The sequence below is a fragment of the Nicotiana attenuata genome, chromosome 2, assembly GCF_001879085.1.
Source record: "Nicotiana attenuata strain UT chromosome 2, NIATTr2, whole genome shotgun sequence".
Lineage (NCBI taxonomy): Eukaryota > Viridiplantae > Streptophyta > Magnoliopsida > Solanales > Solanaceae > Nicotiana > Nicotiana attenuata.
The window spans coordinates 68,105,225-68,124,964 of NC_031990.1; the positions used below are offsets into that span (position 1 = coordinate 68,105,225).

Sequence of the window (19,740 nt, forward strand, 5' to 3'; positions counted from 1 at the left end):
TTGGACTTCTTTTTAAATTTTGAGATTTGATGAAGTATAATATAATTCGTAATCGTGATATACTTGATCAGTTGATCTTTTAGGGTGAGTTTGTAAACTTCAGTTAGTTGTTGAGTGACCAATGAATTAATTATATTGGCCAAACATTTAGTTTCTTCATAGATAAGACACATTCTCCTCCTTATCTTAACAACGTTGAATCAATAATTTTCAAGCGCAAGTTAGGATCCACGTTAAAACCCTATCCTCACTCTATATGCACCAAACCAAACGCATATATATATATATATATATATTTAACACGTATGTTATAAAAGAAGATTCCTTTCGGTCAAGAAACAACAAAGAACTCTATATCCGTTATATTGTCATACTATTGAAGTAGCAAAATATAAACATGATAATTAAACCCCATATATTGGTTCCCAAAAACGTCAATGTTAGAGCCATAAGCTATCTGTAAGGTTCCTTAAAACGGAAAATGCCAAAGAGTACCACCACTAGCAAAGTAATGCATACAGGGTGTTATTTCAGTACTGATTGTCATCTCCTATATATGTTACAACTGCATCATCAGATATATATAAATATCATCTGTAGTCTTCTTCTACCACCCTGGAGGACATAAGATCCTGAAGAAGCCCCTGGTCTCTCATCATCTCAGCAGCAGATGGAGCACTGCAAAAGCGCCGTCCATGAGCAACCAAAGCGGCATGATCAAGATTCGAAGCTAAAGGAGTTGTCAAGTCGTTGAAATGAGGCTGCGCGGACTGATTAATATGGAACGGCATTTGCAGAGGGAAGGTGGCAGTGGGAGCTGGCGAGGGGAAAACTCGAGTTGGAAATAAGGTTGGGCGGGGCATATTGATCATATTCATATTCATATTCATATTCATATTCATGGGACTTGGATGAGTATGTTTCCCTTCGTATGTAGTCACCACTATGCTTGGGTCATTGAAACACCGCTCTACTCTCTTCTTTACATTACATGATGCACTTGTGCACCTATAGTAGTTCCTGCAACAAATGTGTAATGTATAAAGCTTAAAACACAACATGGATTGGAATATCTGCAAATCAATATGTCATTCAATTTCCCAACATGGACATGCATATCATTTTCCTTTTTAACCTATAGCAACAACTTACATGCTGAAGTGTGACCATCTCATATAAAAATTTAAGTTGTTAGAGAGCACACTTTTATTTCTTTAATAATATACCTAACACGCCCTACATGCCCCTCACATGCAGGTTTGATTCTTTTTCATAGGCAAAGCACGTGAAAATTCTTTTTGTATAATGGATGACGATGAGATTCGAACTTGGGACATGTACGCTCTAATACTACGTTGAAATGTCTAAGCATAACATCTAAAAATTAAAACTATTAGAAAGAGCACATTTTTATTTACCTAATTATATGCTCAGCACATGTTACCCATAATTGGAAATATTTACGGTGCAAATTTGCGAGCTAGCGTAAGTTGAATTACAAATGATAAGAATCTTCACATTAGGGAAATGGCTAAACACAAATGAACCCTCTTATTAGGAAACCTGCTGGAGCGGTGCATGTACATGTAATTATTTACAGGTTTGAGTCCTCGATTCCTAAAAATTGAATACATGAAAGTCTCTTAGACTTGTGCACTAACCATAAGTATTTTCTTGACTTCCTCATTCTCATACTTAATTACCGTCCTTTTAGCAAAACAATCCCTCTCTGTTTAATTTTTGATAGCAGTACCTCACAACTACAAAGAGATAATCATCACGAGGAGTGCTATGTATAATTGTACTTTTAGACGATACAGATAATTATGACCAAACCAAGGAGGAAATTTGGACTTTGTCGTGTAGCACAAAGTGTACAAGTAAAAACGGAAATAATAATGAATTCAGTAACTTTTGTCCTCCTTCAACACTTGCTAAACCTTTTTTTTGTTTTGGAAATGCACTTATTAAGCTAAATAAATATCCATTCCAAGATAAATCAATCACAAAAGGAAACAGCTTCTTTTTCCCTTATAGGCCATATGTGTTAATTAGGATAAAATCTGATCTTCTTTTTCTAAAAAAGATTTCTCTTTTTTAATTAACTTTTCAGCTTATTTGTTAAGGTGATTTTCCAGAGGGCCACGCATTTGTGCCAAACTGGAACCCATCTGAGCTTATTCGAAAACCTTCCAAACTCTAAGACGATTTTGGAAGAATATAATTACTACAAAACATAATGGCTCTTTTTGGCAGGGGGGGTATATGGAGACATATATACCTGGGGAAAGAGCTGTTTTTGACAGTTTTTTGGCCGTATTTTCTCCATCTGTAACCATCTTCCAGAAAATCAACCTCACTCTTTGTCATGAATGCAATTCTAGGCTCTTTCTCCTTCTTCTGACTAACTGTTTTCTTGGCTTTCAACCTACTTTCAACAACACAAGCCCCAAAAATGGAATTAGCAACAGCAAATTGATTATGTATATTTACACTCGCAAAGAATGATTCTTTATTTTTCTTACAGACAAGAAAAATAGTACACTAGTAATTATTGATGCGTAAGTAAGTTAAGCTCAAGTGCAAGTAATAAGAACATACTGCTGTTTTGTTTTGGTCTGTTCTTCAGCTACTTCCCCCTCTGCATCTTGAGCGTGGCCCTCATTTGTTTCAGAGGAAATCGATGAAGAATTTGGCGTTGATGGCGTATTCAATATGTTAGACGATGATTCATGAGCTGCTTTGTTTTGGCTCTCAGCTGCTGGAGATGGCTTTACTTCTTCAGATATAGAAACTGCAGGTTCTATATGGTACTTCTCTTCTTTTGGTAACAACTGATCATGATTAGTAGTAGTACTATTTACATCAAAGACTGAAGCTGAACAAAAGTCTTGAACACCCAATAACTCCATGAACCCCAAAGATGAATCAATACTAGTATTCTTACCTTCAACAGCATAATTATAATCTGACACTAAGCCTGTAAATGAATTGCTAATAACTGGAAAATTATCAAAATAAGACATGGGATCTTCCATCTTTATCGCTATCTCTTTGTAACTTTCCATTAATAAGTAGAAATATTAAAGAAAGTAGATAAATAAAGAAGGAGAAGAAGAGAGTAGTAAATCCATTAGGCCAAGGCATATATAGTGGGAACATATACAGAACTCAATGGTGCTAGCTATATGGATTGGGGTATTGTGTGAAGGTGGACACAAAGATTGACCGGGTTCAGCCGGTTATAGAATTGTACGGACAATAAATAATGTTTAATTACATCAATCTAATGAATACACTACACTTATTTTGATATATATTGTTATCACTAAATTATAGTAAATATTTAAAAAAATAATACAATATCTTAATTTATTAATAACTATAATAAATTAATATTTTACTCCCCGGGCCATTTTAAGTGATTTTTTAATATTCTTTTGTGGTTCACAATATGTGATTTTTTCAAATATCAAGAAATTAATTTCTTTTTTTGAGAATTGCCTTTGGAGTAATGAGTTTAGGAATAGTTTGTTACTCCTTCCAATCACTTTTACTTGTCTACAATAGATTTTGCAGACCTCTTAAGAAATAATGAAGTGCTTAAATTACCATGATCCCCAGGTATATTTTTAATGGATTTGAGAAAGTGATTTAAAATAAAAATAACTAATTAATATTGTGGGTATAATAGGAAAAAAAATTGTCTATATACTAAAAGTGACAAATAAAAGTGAAAATCTATTTTTAGAATATTAGAGAAATAAAAGTGAATGGATTAAGAGTATATTTATAATGAGAAAATTAAAGTTTATATGGTCAATTATATTATTAATTAATATTAAAAAATTTATTAATACGTGCGAAAAGAGACAAAAGATCAATTAAAGTGGACCCGGAGGGAGTATATAAATATCGAACGTTAGTAAATTATCTGGAGTAAACAAATTGCAATGTGGCTTTTAATGCATGCTGGTCCAAAGACTGAGAGTTGCAGGAAAACTGGTCGATGCATTCAGACGTTAGTTTTGACCGGTAAACCGGTTACCGTGTGAACAAGATCGATGATTGCGGCTTGATTTGCCATCCCGATATCTTTTTCTTATTTTTTAGATCTACCTATATGCTTTTGGAGCCAAATTATTTTAATTTAATTCATCAAATACTAAAGCTTATTTGGAAAAGAACAAAGATAACAGTGACTAGAAGTGACCAGAGGATATGTCTCTTATTTTTTGTTTCACTTGAAACGAAAAGAGGGCACTTTTTATGATTGAAGACGAAAATTGTTCCTAAAATTGGAACTTTACTGATGAGGATATATCGCTCATTCCTCTCACAGCTTCAACGTGGATTAAATTAGACTTACGAAATTTTAAGATACCTATTTTGCGTTGAGAAGGAAAAAAAAGGGAAACTTTTTTAATGATCCAGGACCACAAATGTATGGCTCCTGAATTTGAACAGTTGGTTCTTGTAGCTGTAGGTATATATTAGTGAAACTTTCTAAAAGGATAAAGAAAAAAGTGAAAGGAGAGGATGAAAGAGGAATAATAATAATAATATTATGAGAGAGAAGATAAATATTTGTCTTATTATTGGATACTTATATTCTTACCGAATTATTTTATGTGAATGTCATTTCACACCAGCTAGCACCAATATGAAATTGTCCTGTTTATAAGTATTGGATACTAAGAATAAATTGCTTAATTATATGATTATTACGCTATGGCTATCAATGAAATTGTCTTGCTCATAGGCGTGTCTTTCTTTCAGACAACTAAAAAAATCATTCAAAGATGTATATATCCTCTTCGCAGAATCAAAAATCTTTATTTTTGATAATAAACTTTATTTTTTCTTTTCTCCTAAAAATCAATGCAAAAAGAAAAATCATCTCTATCGTTTCCTCCAATTTCCTATTACTTTAGTTGAAAAACCTGTATCGGAAAGGGTGAATTACATTCAATTCGAAAGTTTGCCACCATAATTAATTAATGTTGTGAGATAAATATAATCCCTCCCATCTTTAGTGCTACAATCTCCAAATAAAAAAATGTTGATAAAAAATATTTTCATCTTTGATGGTTCTTATGCAACATAAATTCGAACTGACTGAGACTTTAATGAGAATGCTTAGGGTTCGTTTCGTGATCTGAGGCTAGAAACTCGTGTTTTAGTCGTAGTATTACATTCCAATTACTGCATTTCTACGTGTGCTTAAGCTCAAATGATAGTGAATTACACTTAGTACGTGTTTTATGCCTTGCAGGAAGTGATCCCGAGTTCAAAGTTAATTTGGAGCTAAATCGATCAATTTGGGCTTTGAAGTCTGAGTAAAAGCCCAATGCATTAAGCCGGGATCGTGTTCGGAGATCGTGTACCAAGTCTGGATGTCAAAAGAAGAGAAAAAATTTCACTCTGGGAAATTTGCACTACTGCGCCGCACTGTATGCCGCAATAGTGCAAATTCACAACAGGCGTCAGAAATCAACTCTCTAAAGTTTCCCACTATCGCGCCGTACTGTGCGACCCAGCGTGCGACGCGGCTGTACAAAATTCGTAGAGCTAAGTCCTAATTCGCGCAGGAAAGGGTGTTTCGTATGGACCCGACCCTACTAGGTATAAATACATGTAAAAGTGCTATTTGGAGGACTTTTGACACATCGGAGACCTAGGGCTACTATTTCGGAAGAAGATTATCATCGAATTCTACATTCGTTCATCTTTAATTTGTAATTTGATTATGCAAACTATTTGTTGAATTGTTACTATGAGCATGAGTAGCTAAATACCTAATCTAGGGTTTTGATGGAACCTGTTGAAGGATGACTTTCTCGTTATATTAATATAGATTTGCCATCGTATTATCTCCAGTTGTTCAACTATATGCTTATTGATGTTGATTGAAGGGCCCTCAATTAGCTGTTCCTATTTAGTGTGCATTACTCGGGAGAGAGTGTATATTTAGGTTGTTGTTGAACTTCATCACTCCTAACCTATATGAGGGATCAATACGAAGGGTTTAAAGGTGGGATTAGGGATAACGAAATCTTGGGTGCGATCTAAGTGAGCTGCACTTAAAAGCTAGCTAGCGTAATTAGGGAGAATATGTCTAGTATATTATTGTAATTACTCGGGAGAGAGTTAGGACAGTCAGAGTGCTCATGATCGATAGAGAAGACTTAGGCAAATTTATAGCAAACATAGTGGAAAGGATTCCAACAACAGGGAAAATCAGCACCTTAGACCATTCTCATTCTTGGTTACAACCAGTTTATAGCTAGTTCTTAATTACTGAAACTATTACGTAATATTTAGTTCATAAACACCCATTTTTTTACCCAAACATCTCTGAAGATTGAATACGTGAATTTCTGTGAGTCCTATAGCTGTGATCGATAGGTTAATTCCATGTGGGATTCGACTCCGGACTTGTAAACCGGAATATATTTGCAGCGACCGCTTTGTCCTTTTTATAAGGCATAGTTAGGCGTGATCAAATTTTGATGCTGTTGCCGGGGAGTTAACGGTGTTACTGATTGCGGTTAAAAAGAAGTGCAGAAATTTCTAGTGTAGTCAATTTTCTTCAATTTAAACTGATCATTGAAATTCTAACGTATGTCGTCGTGGTTGTCACAGGTGCATGCCTAGAAACTCCTTAAGAACTGGAGAATTGTTCGAAGCATTATCAGATCCCGAGAAGGTGTTCACGGCATTGAACCACGCAAACAGGAAAGGCAGACAACAACAAAACTCAACCGAAAGAATTGAACCAGACATGGAAGACGGTAATCTAAACAACAGGGACAACGTGAATGACCCAAATGATCAGGGTGTGGCACCTCTTGTTCCAGAAGCAGCACTATATGACTGGGCACAACCCACAACTGACAACTTAGCAACTGCTATTGTAGTCCCTCAGATACAAGCAGACTCATTCCAGATCACAAATAACATGCTACATCTGTTGCAGAACAAGGGGCTATTCTCTAGGTCATACGTTGAAGATCCTCAGCAACATCTAAAGAACTTCCTCCCAATCTGTGCCACGCAGAGACATCACAATGTCATACCGGAAGCAATACGTTTGTTGTTGTTTCCATTCTCAGTGACAGGAGCAGCCCAGACTTGGCTTAATTCACTCCCTATCAACTCCATCACTCCTTGGGAGGAATTAGTCAAGCAATATTTGAGCAAATTTTACCCACCCAACAAGACTGCTCAACAAATTGATGAGATATTGAGCTTCAAACAGAGACCCACTGAGACGCTGCATGAGACGTGGGGGAGATTCAAGGGTCTCCTAGTTATATGTCCACATCATGGTATTTTGGAGCAGATGGTGGGGCAGAGATTTTACATAGGTTTAGCAGATACTTTAAAAGCTAATGTTGATGCATAAGCAGGTGGATCATTTTTTAGCAAGACATTTAGAGAGAGCAAGATCCTGCTTGACAAGATGGCACAAAACTCAGGATGGACAACAAGGAACGCTCCAATCACTCCTGTGGTTCACTCACTGGCTCTAGACCCAGCTAACTCCATAGTTGAAAATATGGCTACCTTGATGACACAAATGAGCATCCTCACCAAAAAGGTGGAAGAATCAGGCCAGAAGCAACGGGTACACATAGTTGATGCAACTAATGGGGGTCTATGTACATCATGCATTAATCAGCCATATGTCTGCTCATGGAGTGCTGAAGGTGAGAATCAACAATATCAGGAGAACATGAATTATGTGGCCAACTACGGGGGACCGAGACCAGGTGGTCAGAATTGGGGTCAACAAAATCAACAATATAGACCAGGTCAACAACAGTACAATAACAACAGTAATCATGGGGCTATACGACCACAGGGGCAAATGGTGCCTTACCAAAGGCAACAAGGGTACAACCAGCAAAATCAGCATCAGGCTTATCAACAACCTCCACAATAACAAATTGTGAGACATGAAGATGGGTTTGCTAAACTCGAGGGTATGATGCAACAAGTGATTGGGTCCACTGGAAAGATAGCTGACAGAGTAGACTCACATAAGTCAGCGATCAAAAATATTGAGATCCAATTAGGATAGATTTCCATGGCCCTAAATAATCGTCCTCATGGGACGTTACCTACAGACACCCAAATCAATCTAAAAGAGCAGGGCCCGAAGCAGCTGATGGCAGTGAGTCCCCGAAATTGTAGGGACTTAGATTTGGAGCAAGAAGTTGCTCGTGAAAGCAGGCCGACCGAGACACTGGTGCCAATACCCATTGAGATAGATGATTCAGCAGGTTTAACTGAGGTGATGGTATAGAATGCGCAAGAAAACACCAACAAGGAAGATATGGTTGAGAAAGAGAATGAAGCTGCACCAGAACCGACAGTAGAAGCAGTGCCTGAATAAGAGAAAAGCCAAATTACATGGAAGAAGCGACCTCCAGCACCATTCCCACAAAGATTGGCTAAGTATAAAAAAGATGAGCAGTACAAGAAATTCTTGGAGATGTTGAAGCAGATTCAGGTAAATATTCCATTGATTGATGCTTTAAAGGAAATGCCTGGATATGCAAAGATGATGAAGAACTTGATGTCCCGCAAGTTTGACTTCCAAGACTTGGCCACGGTTACACTGACTCAGACCTGTAGTGTTGTTGTGACGAGACACATAGCTGAGAAGCTATCTAACCCAGGGAGTTTCACAATCCCTTGCACAATAGGCAACTTTGCATTTGCTAAGGCACTGTGTGATCTGGGAGCAAGCATAAACCTTATGCCACTAGCTATCTACAAAAGGCTAGGCATTGTAAGAGCTAGACCCACATCTATGCTACTACAGCTGGCTGACCGAACTGTGAAAAGGCCCTTCGGGATTCTAGATAATGTATTGGTGCAGGTTGGGAAGTTTGTGTTTCCAGCAGATTTTGTCATCCTTGATTGTGGGGTTGACGAGGAAATTCCCATAATTTTAGGAAGACCATTCTTGTCCACTGGGAGAGCTCTAATTGATTGTAAAACTGGAGAGCTCAAAATGAGATTGAACGATGAAAAGATAACATTCAACATGCAGAAATCTATGCGCAGACCCAGTGAATTTTCCAATTGCGGTGGATGTAGTGTTGGAGGAGGACAATGCAACATTGAACCTTAAAGACCCTCTAGCAGCTTGTCTCATGACTTAGACGAAGCTAATGTTGAAGACTTGGCAGAGTAGGTATTTGCTCTTGAAGGCCAAGGTTTTTGGAAAAGGGAGCTTGAATTTGAGCCTTTGCACTTGGAGGAAAGAAAAACTCCTCCAGCTAAGCCGTCAATCGAAGAGCCACCAAAGCTGGAACTGAAGACATTGACATCCTATCTCAGGTATGCATTCTTAGGACCTGACTCACTTCTACCTGTTATTATCTCATCCAGTTTGTTAGATGTACAGGCATAACAGCTTTTATAGGTATTAACTGAGTGCAAGACTGCAATTGGGTGGACCATCAGACATTAAGGGGATCAGCTCGGCCTTCTGTATGCATAAAATTTTGATGGAAGATAGGCACAAACCTTTCAGAGAACATCAAAGAAGGCTGAACCCCAACATGAAAGAAGTGGTGAAAAAGGAAGTGATCAAATGGTTAGATGCGGGAATCATATTCGCCATCTCTGACAGCAACTGGGCTAGCCCAGTGTAGTGTGTGCCGAAAAAGGGAGGTATGACGGTAGTGAAAAATGAGAAGAATGAGTTGATCTCTACACGAACAGTCACAGGATGGCGAATCTGTATGGATTACAGGAAGTTGAACTTGGCCACCAGGAAGGACCACTTCCCACTGCCATTCATTGATCAGATGCTAGATAGATTGGCAGGGAGGTCTCACTTTTGCTTCCTGGATGGGTACTCGGGGTATAATCATATTTCCATTGCCCTAGAGGATAGAGAGAAAAAGTCGTTCACCTGCCTTTATGGAATCTATGCTTTTCGGCGGATGTCGTTTGGCCTATGCAATGCACCCGCCACATTCCAGAGGTGCAAGATGGCCATCTTCACAGATAGAGGAGATAATGGAGGTTTTCATGGATGACTTCTCAATGGTGGGGAATTCATTCAATGATTGCTTTGTGAACTTGAGGCGAGTTTTGAAAAGGTGTATAGAGACTAATCTGGTACTCAATTGGGAAAAGTGCCATTTCATGGTACAGGAAGATATAGTCTTGGGGCACCTAGTGTCAAGTAAAGGTATTGAGGTGGATCATGCGAAAGTTGATGTGATAGAAAAGCTTCCACCACCCACCTCAGTCAAAGCAATCCGAAGATTTCTTGGGCACGCCGGTTTCTATAGGAGATTTATAAAAGACTTTTCCAAAATTGCTAACCCCTTGTGTAAATTGCTTGAAAAAGATCACCCTTTTGTGTTTTCTGATGACTGCAGGGTAGCTTTTGAGGAATTAAAGAAGAGACTGGTGACAGCACCTACCATAGTTGCCCCCAACTGGGAGCAACCGTTTGAGCTGATGTGTGATGCTAGTGACTACATTGTGGGAGCAGTGCTTGGGCAACGAAAAGATAATATCATGCATCCAATATACTACGCAAGCAGGACGTTGAGTGGAGCCCAGCTAAATTACACTATGACCGAAAACGAGATGCTGGCAGTGGTGTTCGCATTTGACAAGTTCAGGTCATACCTGATAGGCTCAAAGGTAATTGTTTATACTGACCATGCTGCTCTCAGGTACTTAATTGAAAAGAAGGTGTCAAAATCGCGCCTGATTCGATGGGTTCTACTGCTGCAAGAATTTGATTTGGAGATCCGTGACCGAAAAGGAACGGAGAACCAAGTAGCTGACCATTTATCCAGGCTGGAAGGAGCTGAAAAGAAGGTTAAGGTAGAAGAGATTCTGGAAACTTTTCCAGATGAACAACTACTAACAACAAGTCTCGAGGAAGCGCCATGGTATGCAGACATTGCAAACTACCTGGCGAGCGGTATTGTTCCTTATGACCTTTCTTCTGTTCAAAAGAAAAAGTTCTTTCGTGATTGTTGTATGTATTATTGGGATGAGCCTTATCTGTTTAGGATTTGTGTTGATAACATGATCCGGAGATGTATCCCCGAGATAGACCAGTCTTCTATTTTGCAGGCTTGTCACGCGTCACCATATAGTGGGCATTTCGGGGGAGTGAGGACAGCTGCGAAAGTCTTGGAGTCGGGGTTCTATTGGCCAACACTATTCAAAGATTCACATCTATGCATAAAGGGGTGTGATGAATGCCAACGAACCGGGAACATTTCCCGCAGACATGAGATGCCCATGAACCCAATTCAGGAGGTAGAAGTGTTTGATGTATGGGGGATCGACTTCATGGGGCCGTTTGTCAACTCATATGGCAACAAGTACATACTCGTCGTTGTGGACTACGTGTCCAAATGGGTAGAAGCTGCAACACTCCCTACAAATGATGCAAAGGGGGTAATTGGTTTCTGAGAAAGAACATTTTCACCCGATTTGGCACCCCAAGGGCAATAATCAGTGACGGAGGCACTCACTTTTGCAATCGAGCCTTTACAAAGTTGTTGGAGAAGTATGATGTACGCCACAAGGTGGCCACCCCGTATCATCCACAAACAAGCGGGCAAGTGGAACTCTCAAATAGAGAAATAAAGAGTGTGCTGACTAAAACTGTGAATGCAACTAGAACAGATTGGGCAAGGAAGTTAGATGATGCACTTTGGGCGTATCGAACCGCTTTCAAAACTCCAATTGGCATGTCTCCATACAAGTTAGTGTTTGGTAAATCGTGCCATTTACTCATAGAGTTGGAGCATAGAGCTTGGTGGGTGTTGAGGCAGTTAAATCTTGATATTGAAGCTGCGGACACAAGTAGAGTAACGGAGTTGCACGAGCTTGATTAGTTCAAATATCACGCCTTTGAGAGCACAAGATTGTATAAGGAGAGTATGAAGATGATACATGATAGAAATATTATTGAGTGGAATTTTAAACCTGGAGATACGGTATTGTTATACAACTCAAGACTAAAGTTATTTCCGGGCAAACTGAAATCACGATGGTCAGGGCCATTTTGTGTGGTTGAAATTCACCCCACTGGTGCCGTAGAAATTACTGCGGAAAATGACTCTCGCACATTCAGAGTCAATGGGCACAGGTTGAAACATTATGTGGGCATGGATGAGGCAAAGGAAGTGTCAGTGACCCATTTTATCGAGCCTCCGATGTTGAGCGTACCTTAAATGCGCTTACCTGCGTCGTGCCGTGACGTTAAATCAGGCGCTTGTTGGGAGGCAACCCAATTTTTAACATCACTAACCCATAATTGTAGTTTAGGATTATTAGAAGTTAGGAGCTGTGAGACTTGTTTGGGCAGGTACAAGCATGAATTGGACATAAAATAAGTACACAATAGAGTCGAGGGGCAACCCATAAGATAAATTTCAAAAAAACAAACGAGCTCTGAGAAAAATACACTACCGCGCCGCACGCTGCGCCGCACTGTGCGACGCGGCAGTACAAAAATTTTAAAACAAAGCATTTTTTAGTCTATCTTAACCAGCCCGTTCGCAAACCCCCACCCCACCCCCACCCCCACCCCACCCCCACCCCACCCCTTATTTCTTTTCTCTGTTCTTCACAGAACAAACGACCCAACCTCTCCCCAAATGTCCCACTCTCTTTTCTTCTCAAATTCCTCTCCCACACTCACCTCCCATCCCTTCCATTCATCCTCAAGGTAAGTGTTTCTCTACTCTCCTCTCTTTTCTTTGAGGTATTCATTGTAGTTGAGTAGTATAGTTTAATTTGAACTAAACCCTAGCTAGTGTAGTGGTGCTAATTGTTTTCCATTTCTTTGCTCATTTTGGCCATGATTGGTGCTTAACTTGTTAGGTTTCCATTGTGCGTATACTTGTGGAAGATTTTTAGTATGTCTTGATGCTTATAAAAAATTTTAATGGTGAAGTTGGGTGGAGGTGCCTTAAAGGCCGAAAATTGGTGGAATATTTGTGCAAATTTGGAGCACTTTGTACCCTTGTTACGTTGTGGTGGTGGTAGGATGGTTGATTGCTATGGTTGTGTAGTAATCTTGGAAGAATTAAAGTTGAAATTATGAGGTAACTTTGGTGAATACCATGTGCTTGATTAAATGCCTCAATGACATAGAAAGTGACATTGTAGCTTAGTGGAGAATAATTGTTATGAGATAATGTGGTGCTAGGTGCTAATTGGATGTTCGATTCATGCTTTGTGCTTGTGTAGTGTTGTGTTGTACTTTATGACATTTTTTAGTAGAACATTAGTATAACTTCTTTTATTTCTCTTCTTAGTTACTAGATTAGCTTCTTAATTTTGTATTTTGAAGCTAGCATAGTCCGTGGTTTTGTGATTGTACCATTATGTTGGTGGTGGGGTAGGTTGTTGATTGCTTGTGGTACATTTCCAATGGGGTAGTCTGAGTCCCTAATATACATTTTACCTATGAACATGCAATAACATAAGTGTGGGGTAGTTATCCCGTTTGGCCTTGTTTTGGTTTATGTGTTGTGGCTTATATTGTTCGTCTTGTGCAGGTACAATGTCTCGCCGCCCGAGCAAACGCTCTAACACTGGTTCTTCTGAGGTTGCGTCTAGTAGCCATCGAGGTGGGAGACGGGCACCTCGCCCACCCCAGTGGAGGAGGAACAGGAGTACTTTGACCCTGATATGGATGAGGTGCCAGAGTGCAAATATGGTATACGGGCTGTCCCAGCCCATGCTCGACGCTGGTTCCAAACATTTATCCCGGCGGTGCCACCAGAGCCTGAGGTGGCTATTGACGATGAGAAGTTGGCCTGAAAATATAGTGAGATATACAATAGCATTCGGGCTTTGGGTTTTGATAGTCTGTTCCGTCCTGGCGATGCGGTAAATGTGACCCTGGTCAAAGAGTTTTATGCCAAATAGCAACCTGCGGCCAACCCGGATGCTGTGTACGAGGTGCATGTATGGGGTAAAGTGATTCTCCGCCCAGGTGATAAATCGGATTATGGGTTTCACAGAGCATTCCCACAAGCTCTTTCCTAGGTTTCTCCGTCGGCCCGACTATCCGGCTATCCGCCGACTGCTATGTGGCGCTGTCTCTTTTGCCGCATGGTCACGGGATGCAAATGAGTTCCATAAGGACATGAGGAAGAGTACATTCTAGAGGCCAGCCAGGGTCGTTTTGCGGTTTATTAATGCCAAAATCATGCCCACTCAGAGTGAAACTGATGTCCCACAACTGAAGGTGTGTTTGATCTATGCCTTGTTGACTCGGATGCGGGTTAATCTTGGCAAAATCATGCTGGAGCATATGGCTAGAGTGCGACCACTTGGGGCCCGCCGTCTATATTACCCTAGTATGATCACTCAATTGTTGCGGGCACACCATGTAGAGGAGGAGTATCACTACGACCGGACTATTCCACTGACATATCCTATTATGGCGTATGACGTTACGTTGGTGATGGACCCCCCTGCTACTACTTTTAATTCAGACCAGAGGATGGTTCGCGTTGAGGAGACGCTCCAGCTACTGTTTGCTGACTTGAGCCTTCGTGCTGCTCGAGGGGAGGCCTATTTGGAGGAGTTGCAGCAAGATCACCCCCTTTCTGCTATCACTCAGCAGTGGTTGGGGTTGACGAGAGGAGGACAACTGCCACCAGATGAAGATGTGAACTCCATTCCCTCCGATGATGAGGAGTATTTGCGCACCTTCGAGGGTACTGATGATTAGGCCTTGGGCCTAAGGGAGGTACCTTCTTTTCACTCTTGATTTGTCTATTTTGCATTGGGGACAATGCAATCTCTTATGTGTGGGATGGGGTGCTCCTATTTGATTGCACTTGTATTTTTTTATTTTGCCAGTTGGTTTTGTTTTGATTTGTTTCTTGCTTTCATAGATACTGTGGTCTGTAAACTATAATGTTGAACTCTATTGGTCTGTAATAGCTAGTAATTAAGTGTTTAGTCGACTCTTCCCGATGATGGATATCGACGACTGGTTTCTTGAGGGGATGAGTCGAAAGAAATTTTTTTTATATATATGTGAAAATCCAAAAATATGTCTTTTATTTTAATTTTTTTAGGCAGTGTAACAATTTTCCCTTAGTTTTTCTTTGTGCCGTGATTCTTTTCCAAGGGCTTTGCTTGAACCGGCTGTAGTTAGATCCTTTTATTTTTTGGAATTAAGAATCTTTAGTCAGGAAGCTAATTTAAAGGATTAATTTCCCTTAACTACATATGCCTTGAGAGTGGTAAGTGCCTTAGTTGTGATACCTAGGCTCAATTCTTGACTCTTAAATTAAATTGTGTGATTATAACTGTGCTTAACCACTTTGACTAGAGTATCTTGATGAGTCCGATCCTGAGTGAGTTATGTGCCATGTGTGTGTAAGATTTTGTATTATTCGGTGCATTTGATGTCTAGAACTTTCCCTGTGTGTTTGCAAAGCGAAATAGTAGTTTTGTTTGGTCTTGAAAGTGATATAGGCATTTCTTTGTTGAACCAGATATGTATATTTTATCCGCCTAATTGTTATGTATCGTCGTTAACCCCTTTGAGCCTGTAATCCTTTTTTTGGCAACCACATTACAAGCCTTACCCAATTATTTGAAGTGACCATATATTTGAACCCTTTCACCTCTCATGAGCACTTGAATTGCAATGAACCTTGAAAAGGTTAAAGTGTGGGGTGGTTGGTTTGGCTTTTGAGTCGAGCTAATGAAATAAGGAGAAAGGTGCACTGTTTTGAAAAAGTACGAGTTACTTGAATTGAAAAAAAAAAGTATATATTTCTTGATAAGGGGTGACTCTTGATGTAATTGTGCTTAAAGAAGTATGGGGTATTATGCATTAATGTGAAGGTGGAATTTAGTTTGACATAAGTGGGGTTTTAAATGTTAAAATGTATGTATTAAAGTGCTTAGGGAGGTGCAATCACTCTTATATCTAAATGTATCCTACCCGTCCCGCAGCCTACATTACAACCACATAAAGTCCTACTTGATCCTAGACTGAATGAGCTCGATTAGTAGAGTAGTACACTACGGGCAAGCCTATGGTGCATCTTTTGTGGCATATGAATATTATTTCTGAGAGTGAGTGAATTCTTTCTATTATGAGTTCCTAATTGTTCTTAAATTTTATTGTGTGTGGAACTACTCTCTTTTGTTGTGTGAGGGCACATGATTCATGAAGGAAAGGTAATGTCATTGACCTCTATGTTAGAAGTGAGTGGGCGAGTTGTGAATAGTGCATGGTACTTTTGAGTCGAATCTTGAGGATGGGAGGTTATGATAAGGTGCTCAGTCTACTTTAATTATTCTTGGGATGGTGTATCAGGGAGGTCTTCTGATGTAAGGTTATCCCTAGGTGAAGTGTAGTTTAAATGATCGAGCACGAGCAATGGTTTAAGTGTGGGGTGTTGATGTGAGGCTAGAAACTCGTGTTTTAGCCGTAGTATTACATTTCAATTACTGCATTTCTACGTGTGCTTAAGCTCAAATGATAGTGAATTACACTTAGTACGTGTTTTATACCTTGCAGGAAGTGATCCCGAGTTCAAAAGTTAATTTGGAGCTAAATTGATCAATTTAGGGCTTTGAAGTCTGAGTAAAAGCCCACTGCATTAATCCGAGATCGTGTCGTGTACCAAGTCTGTATGTCAAAAGAAGAGAAAAAATTTCACTCTGAGAAATTTGCACTACTGCGCCGCACTGTGCGCCGCAATAGTGCAAATTCACAACAGGCGTCAGAAATCAACTCTTTGAAGTTTCCCACTACCGCGCCGCACTGTACGGCGCGGCTGTACAAAATTCGCAGAGCTAAGTCCTAATTCGCGCAGGAAAGGGTGTTTCATCTGGACCCGACCCTACTTGGTATAAATACATGTAAAAATGCTATTTGGAGGACTTTTGACACACCGGAGACCTAGGGATACTATTTTGGAAGGAGATTATCATCGAATTCTACATTCCTTCATCTTTAATTTGTAATATGATTATGCAAACTATTTGGGGAATTGTTATTATGAGCATGAGTAGCTAAATACCTAATCTAGGATTTTGATGGAACCTGTTGAAGGATGACTTTCTCGTTATGTTAATATAGATTTGCCATCGTATTATCTCTATTTGTTCAACTATATGCTTATTGCTATTGATTGAAGGGCCCTCAATTAGCTGTTCCTATTTAGTGTGCATTACTCGGGAGAGAGTGTATATTAGGTTGTTGTTGAACTTCATCACTCCTAACGTATATGAGGGATCAATACGAAGGGTTTAAAGGTGGGATTAGGGATAACGAAACCTTGGGTGCGATCTAAGTGAGCTGCACTTAAAAGCTAGCTAGCGTAATTCAGGAGAATATGTCTAGTATATTGTTGTGATTACTCGGGAGAGAGTTACGATAGTCAGAGTGCTCATGATCGATAGAGAAGACTTAGGCAAATTTATAGCAAACATAGTGGAAAGGATTCCGTCAACAGGGGAAATCAACACCTTAGACCATTCTCATTCTTGCTTACAACCAGTTTATAGCTAGTTCTTAATTACTGCATTTCTATTACGTAATATTTAGTTCATAAACACCCATTTTGTTACTCAAACATCTCTGAAGATTGAATACGTGAATTTCTGTGAGTCCAATAGCTGTGATCGATAGGTTAATTCCCTGTGGGATTCGACTCCGGACTTGTTAGCCGGAATATATTTGCAGCGACCGCTTTGTCCTTTTTATAAGGCATAATTGGGCGTGATTATTGTGAGCGTTTTAAACCAAAAATCAGGAAAAAAAACTGTTAGAAAAAATAAAAGAAACTGGAAAAACAGAAGAGTTTAAGAAATATTCCGAGTCCACAATTTTCTTGTGTGTCCTTAAGGAATTTTAACCCCCTCACACGTTGCCAAGGTAATGGATTAAATCCTCCCAGGATAAAACGGAATAAACCTTCCTGCAACTGTGGCAATACAAACTGCAGGATACCAACGAACTCAAAGAACGGAGCAAAATCACACTTACGAATTTGAGAGAGAGAGATTACGAATTAGGATGCAGTATATTCAGAAAGAAAGAAGTTCTGGAGTGTTTTTCGTGTGTAGAAAATGGAGCCTTTCCTCAGAATTTATAGGAAATTATCAGAAGAGGTGTCTGGAAAAGGTGCCTTTTCAGAAGAATACGCTACCTACCGCGGTTCTACCGCGGTCGCGGCAGAACCGCGGTCAGAGAGGCTCTCTGAATCAGCCTGCCGCGGTTCTACCGCGGTCGCGGCAGAACCGCGGCCAGAGAGGCCCTCTGAACCCTCAGCAGGGTTCTGGCGTATTTTCAGCAGTGATTTGGCATTTAATTAATTATTAAATAATTAAATAAATTTTGTCCAAACATAATCTTATCGATCGATCATTTGACAAATCCAAATCCAAAGCCAAAGCCAAAGCCAAAGCCGAAGCCGAGCCGAGCGAGCGAGCGACGACGGCGTGAGGGTTCATTCTCTTCAACTCCTTTTAGGAGCTTTAAGAAGTGATTCTATATATAAGCACACAAATGTGGTTGTCCCTCACCAATGAGGGACAAAGTGCAAGACAAAAGTTCACTTCTTCAAATTTTTAATTTCCCTCCATTTTATTTCCCTCCATTTCCAATTCACACTTCTTCTACTTTAAAGCCCAATGGCTTAAAGTCCAACAATCCCCCACATGAATGGGAATGGCTGTATCAAGAAAGATCATAGATGAAAGCTATGTGATTTTGCAAGTAAGGATTAATTGCATCTGGATAAATAGGGTTCCCTTTGAACTTTCCGTAGTGAACATATGTCGGATATACTCGGTCAATCGGTAGATTTGATATCTTTGAACCGTCGAACTTTAGTGTATACCTAGACAACCATATGTCACACAACCAACCCTTAACCGTCTTTTGGTTCTCATTGTTGTGTTCGTTTTAGCCATGAACACCGTCCTGGTTTCATAAGTGCGTAGAGAATTGGCCTTACAGAACTTCTCATTGAAGCGGCTTCCACTTCACACTTACATAGGTGATTCCTAAACGTTAATCCTTTTAGATTGAACACTATTTGATAAATACCTCCATCAAACTTTAGGAATCATTAAAGTAACGTGTAAAGTTCTATCCTTGTTTAACTGAACATTGTCTTCAATCACGAGAATGGACCAAAGATTTTATTTTTAGCAATGTTGAACCGGTCAATCCAACTTTGTTTGAGCTCCTTGAACCTAGGTCTCGGAACATCCAAAAATTCTAGGTATGTTGAGTTACCGGCCATGTTGACTTGTCCTCGGCCATAGTCCCATTCCCTTAGATATTTCTCAACTCCCCTCTCGTAGTTAAGTCCTTTTGTAAGCGGATCCGCCATATTATCCTTTGGATGCTTAACATAATCAAATAGTGATAATTTCCACTAGAAAGTAGTTGTCTAACCGGTGTTATGTCTTCTTCGTATAATGACGAGAATTTTCGTTATACATAACGCTCCCTGCCCGTCCTATTGCAGCCTCCTATTGCAATGTATGCAAATAGGAGCCAAAGGCTTCTGGCCAGAACGGAATGTCTTTCTAAAAAATTCCGAGCCATTTCAGCTTCTTCACCGGCTTTATCCAACGCTATAAACTCTGATTCCGATTGTAGAGCGGGCGTACAACGTTTGTTTGGAAAGACTTCCAAGATACTGCTCCTCCCAACAGTAAACACATATCCACTTGGGACTT

The 19,740-nt window shown here is 39.8% G+C and overlaps 1 protein-coding gene across 1 annotated transcript; it reads right to left on the bottom strand.

Moving 5' to 3' along the window:
- On the bottom strand, positions 326 to 3,164 carry LOC109211971 (probable WRKY transcription factor 23). The gene is made up of 3 exons (XM_019375575.1): positions 2,602 to 3,164; positions 2,282 to 2,428; positions 326 to 1,020 (listed from the first exon to the last, which is right to left on the bottom strand). The coding sequence occupies exons 1-3, from the start codon at positions 3,066 to 3,068 to the stop codon at positions 591 to 593; spliced, it is 1,044 nt and encodes a 347-aa protein (XP_019231120.1). The 5' UTR covers positions 3,069 to 3,164; the 3' UTR covers positions 326 to 590.

Bases quoted from the DNA above. Each gene is read 5' to 3' on its own strand.
- LOC109211971 (XM_019375575.1), bottom strand. From the start codon at position 3,068: ATGGAAAGTTACAAAGAGATAGCGATAAAGATGGAAGATCCCATGTCT. The intron at 2,429-2,601 runs GTATGTTCTTAT...TGTTGAAAGTAG, and splicing joins CAGACCAAAACAAAACAGCA to GTTGAAAGCCAAGAAAACAG. The intron at 1,021-2,281 runs GTATATATGTCT...CATTTGTTGCAG, and splicing joins AAAAACAGCTCTTTCCCCAG to GAACTACTATAGGTGCACAA.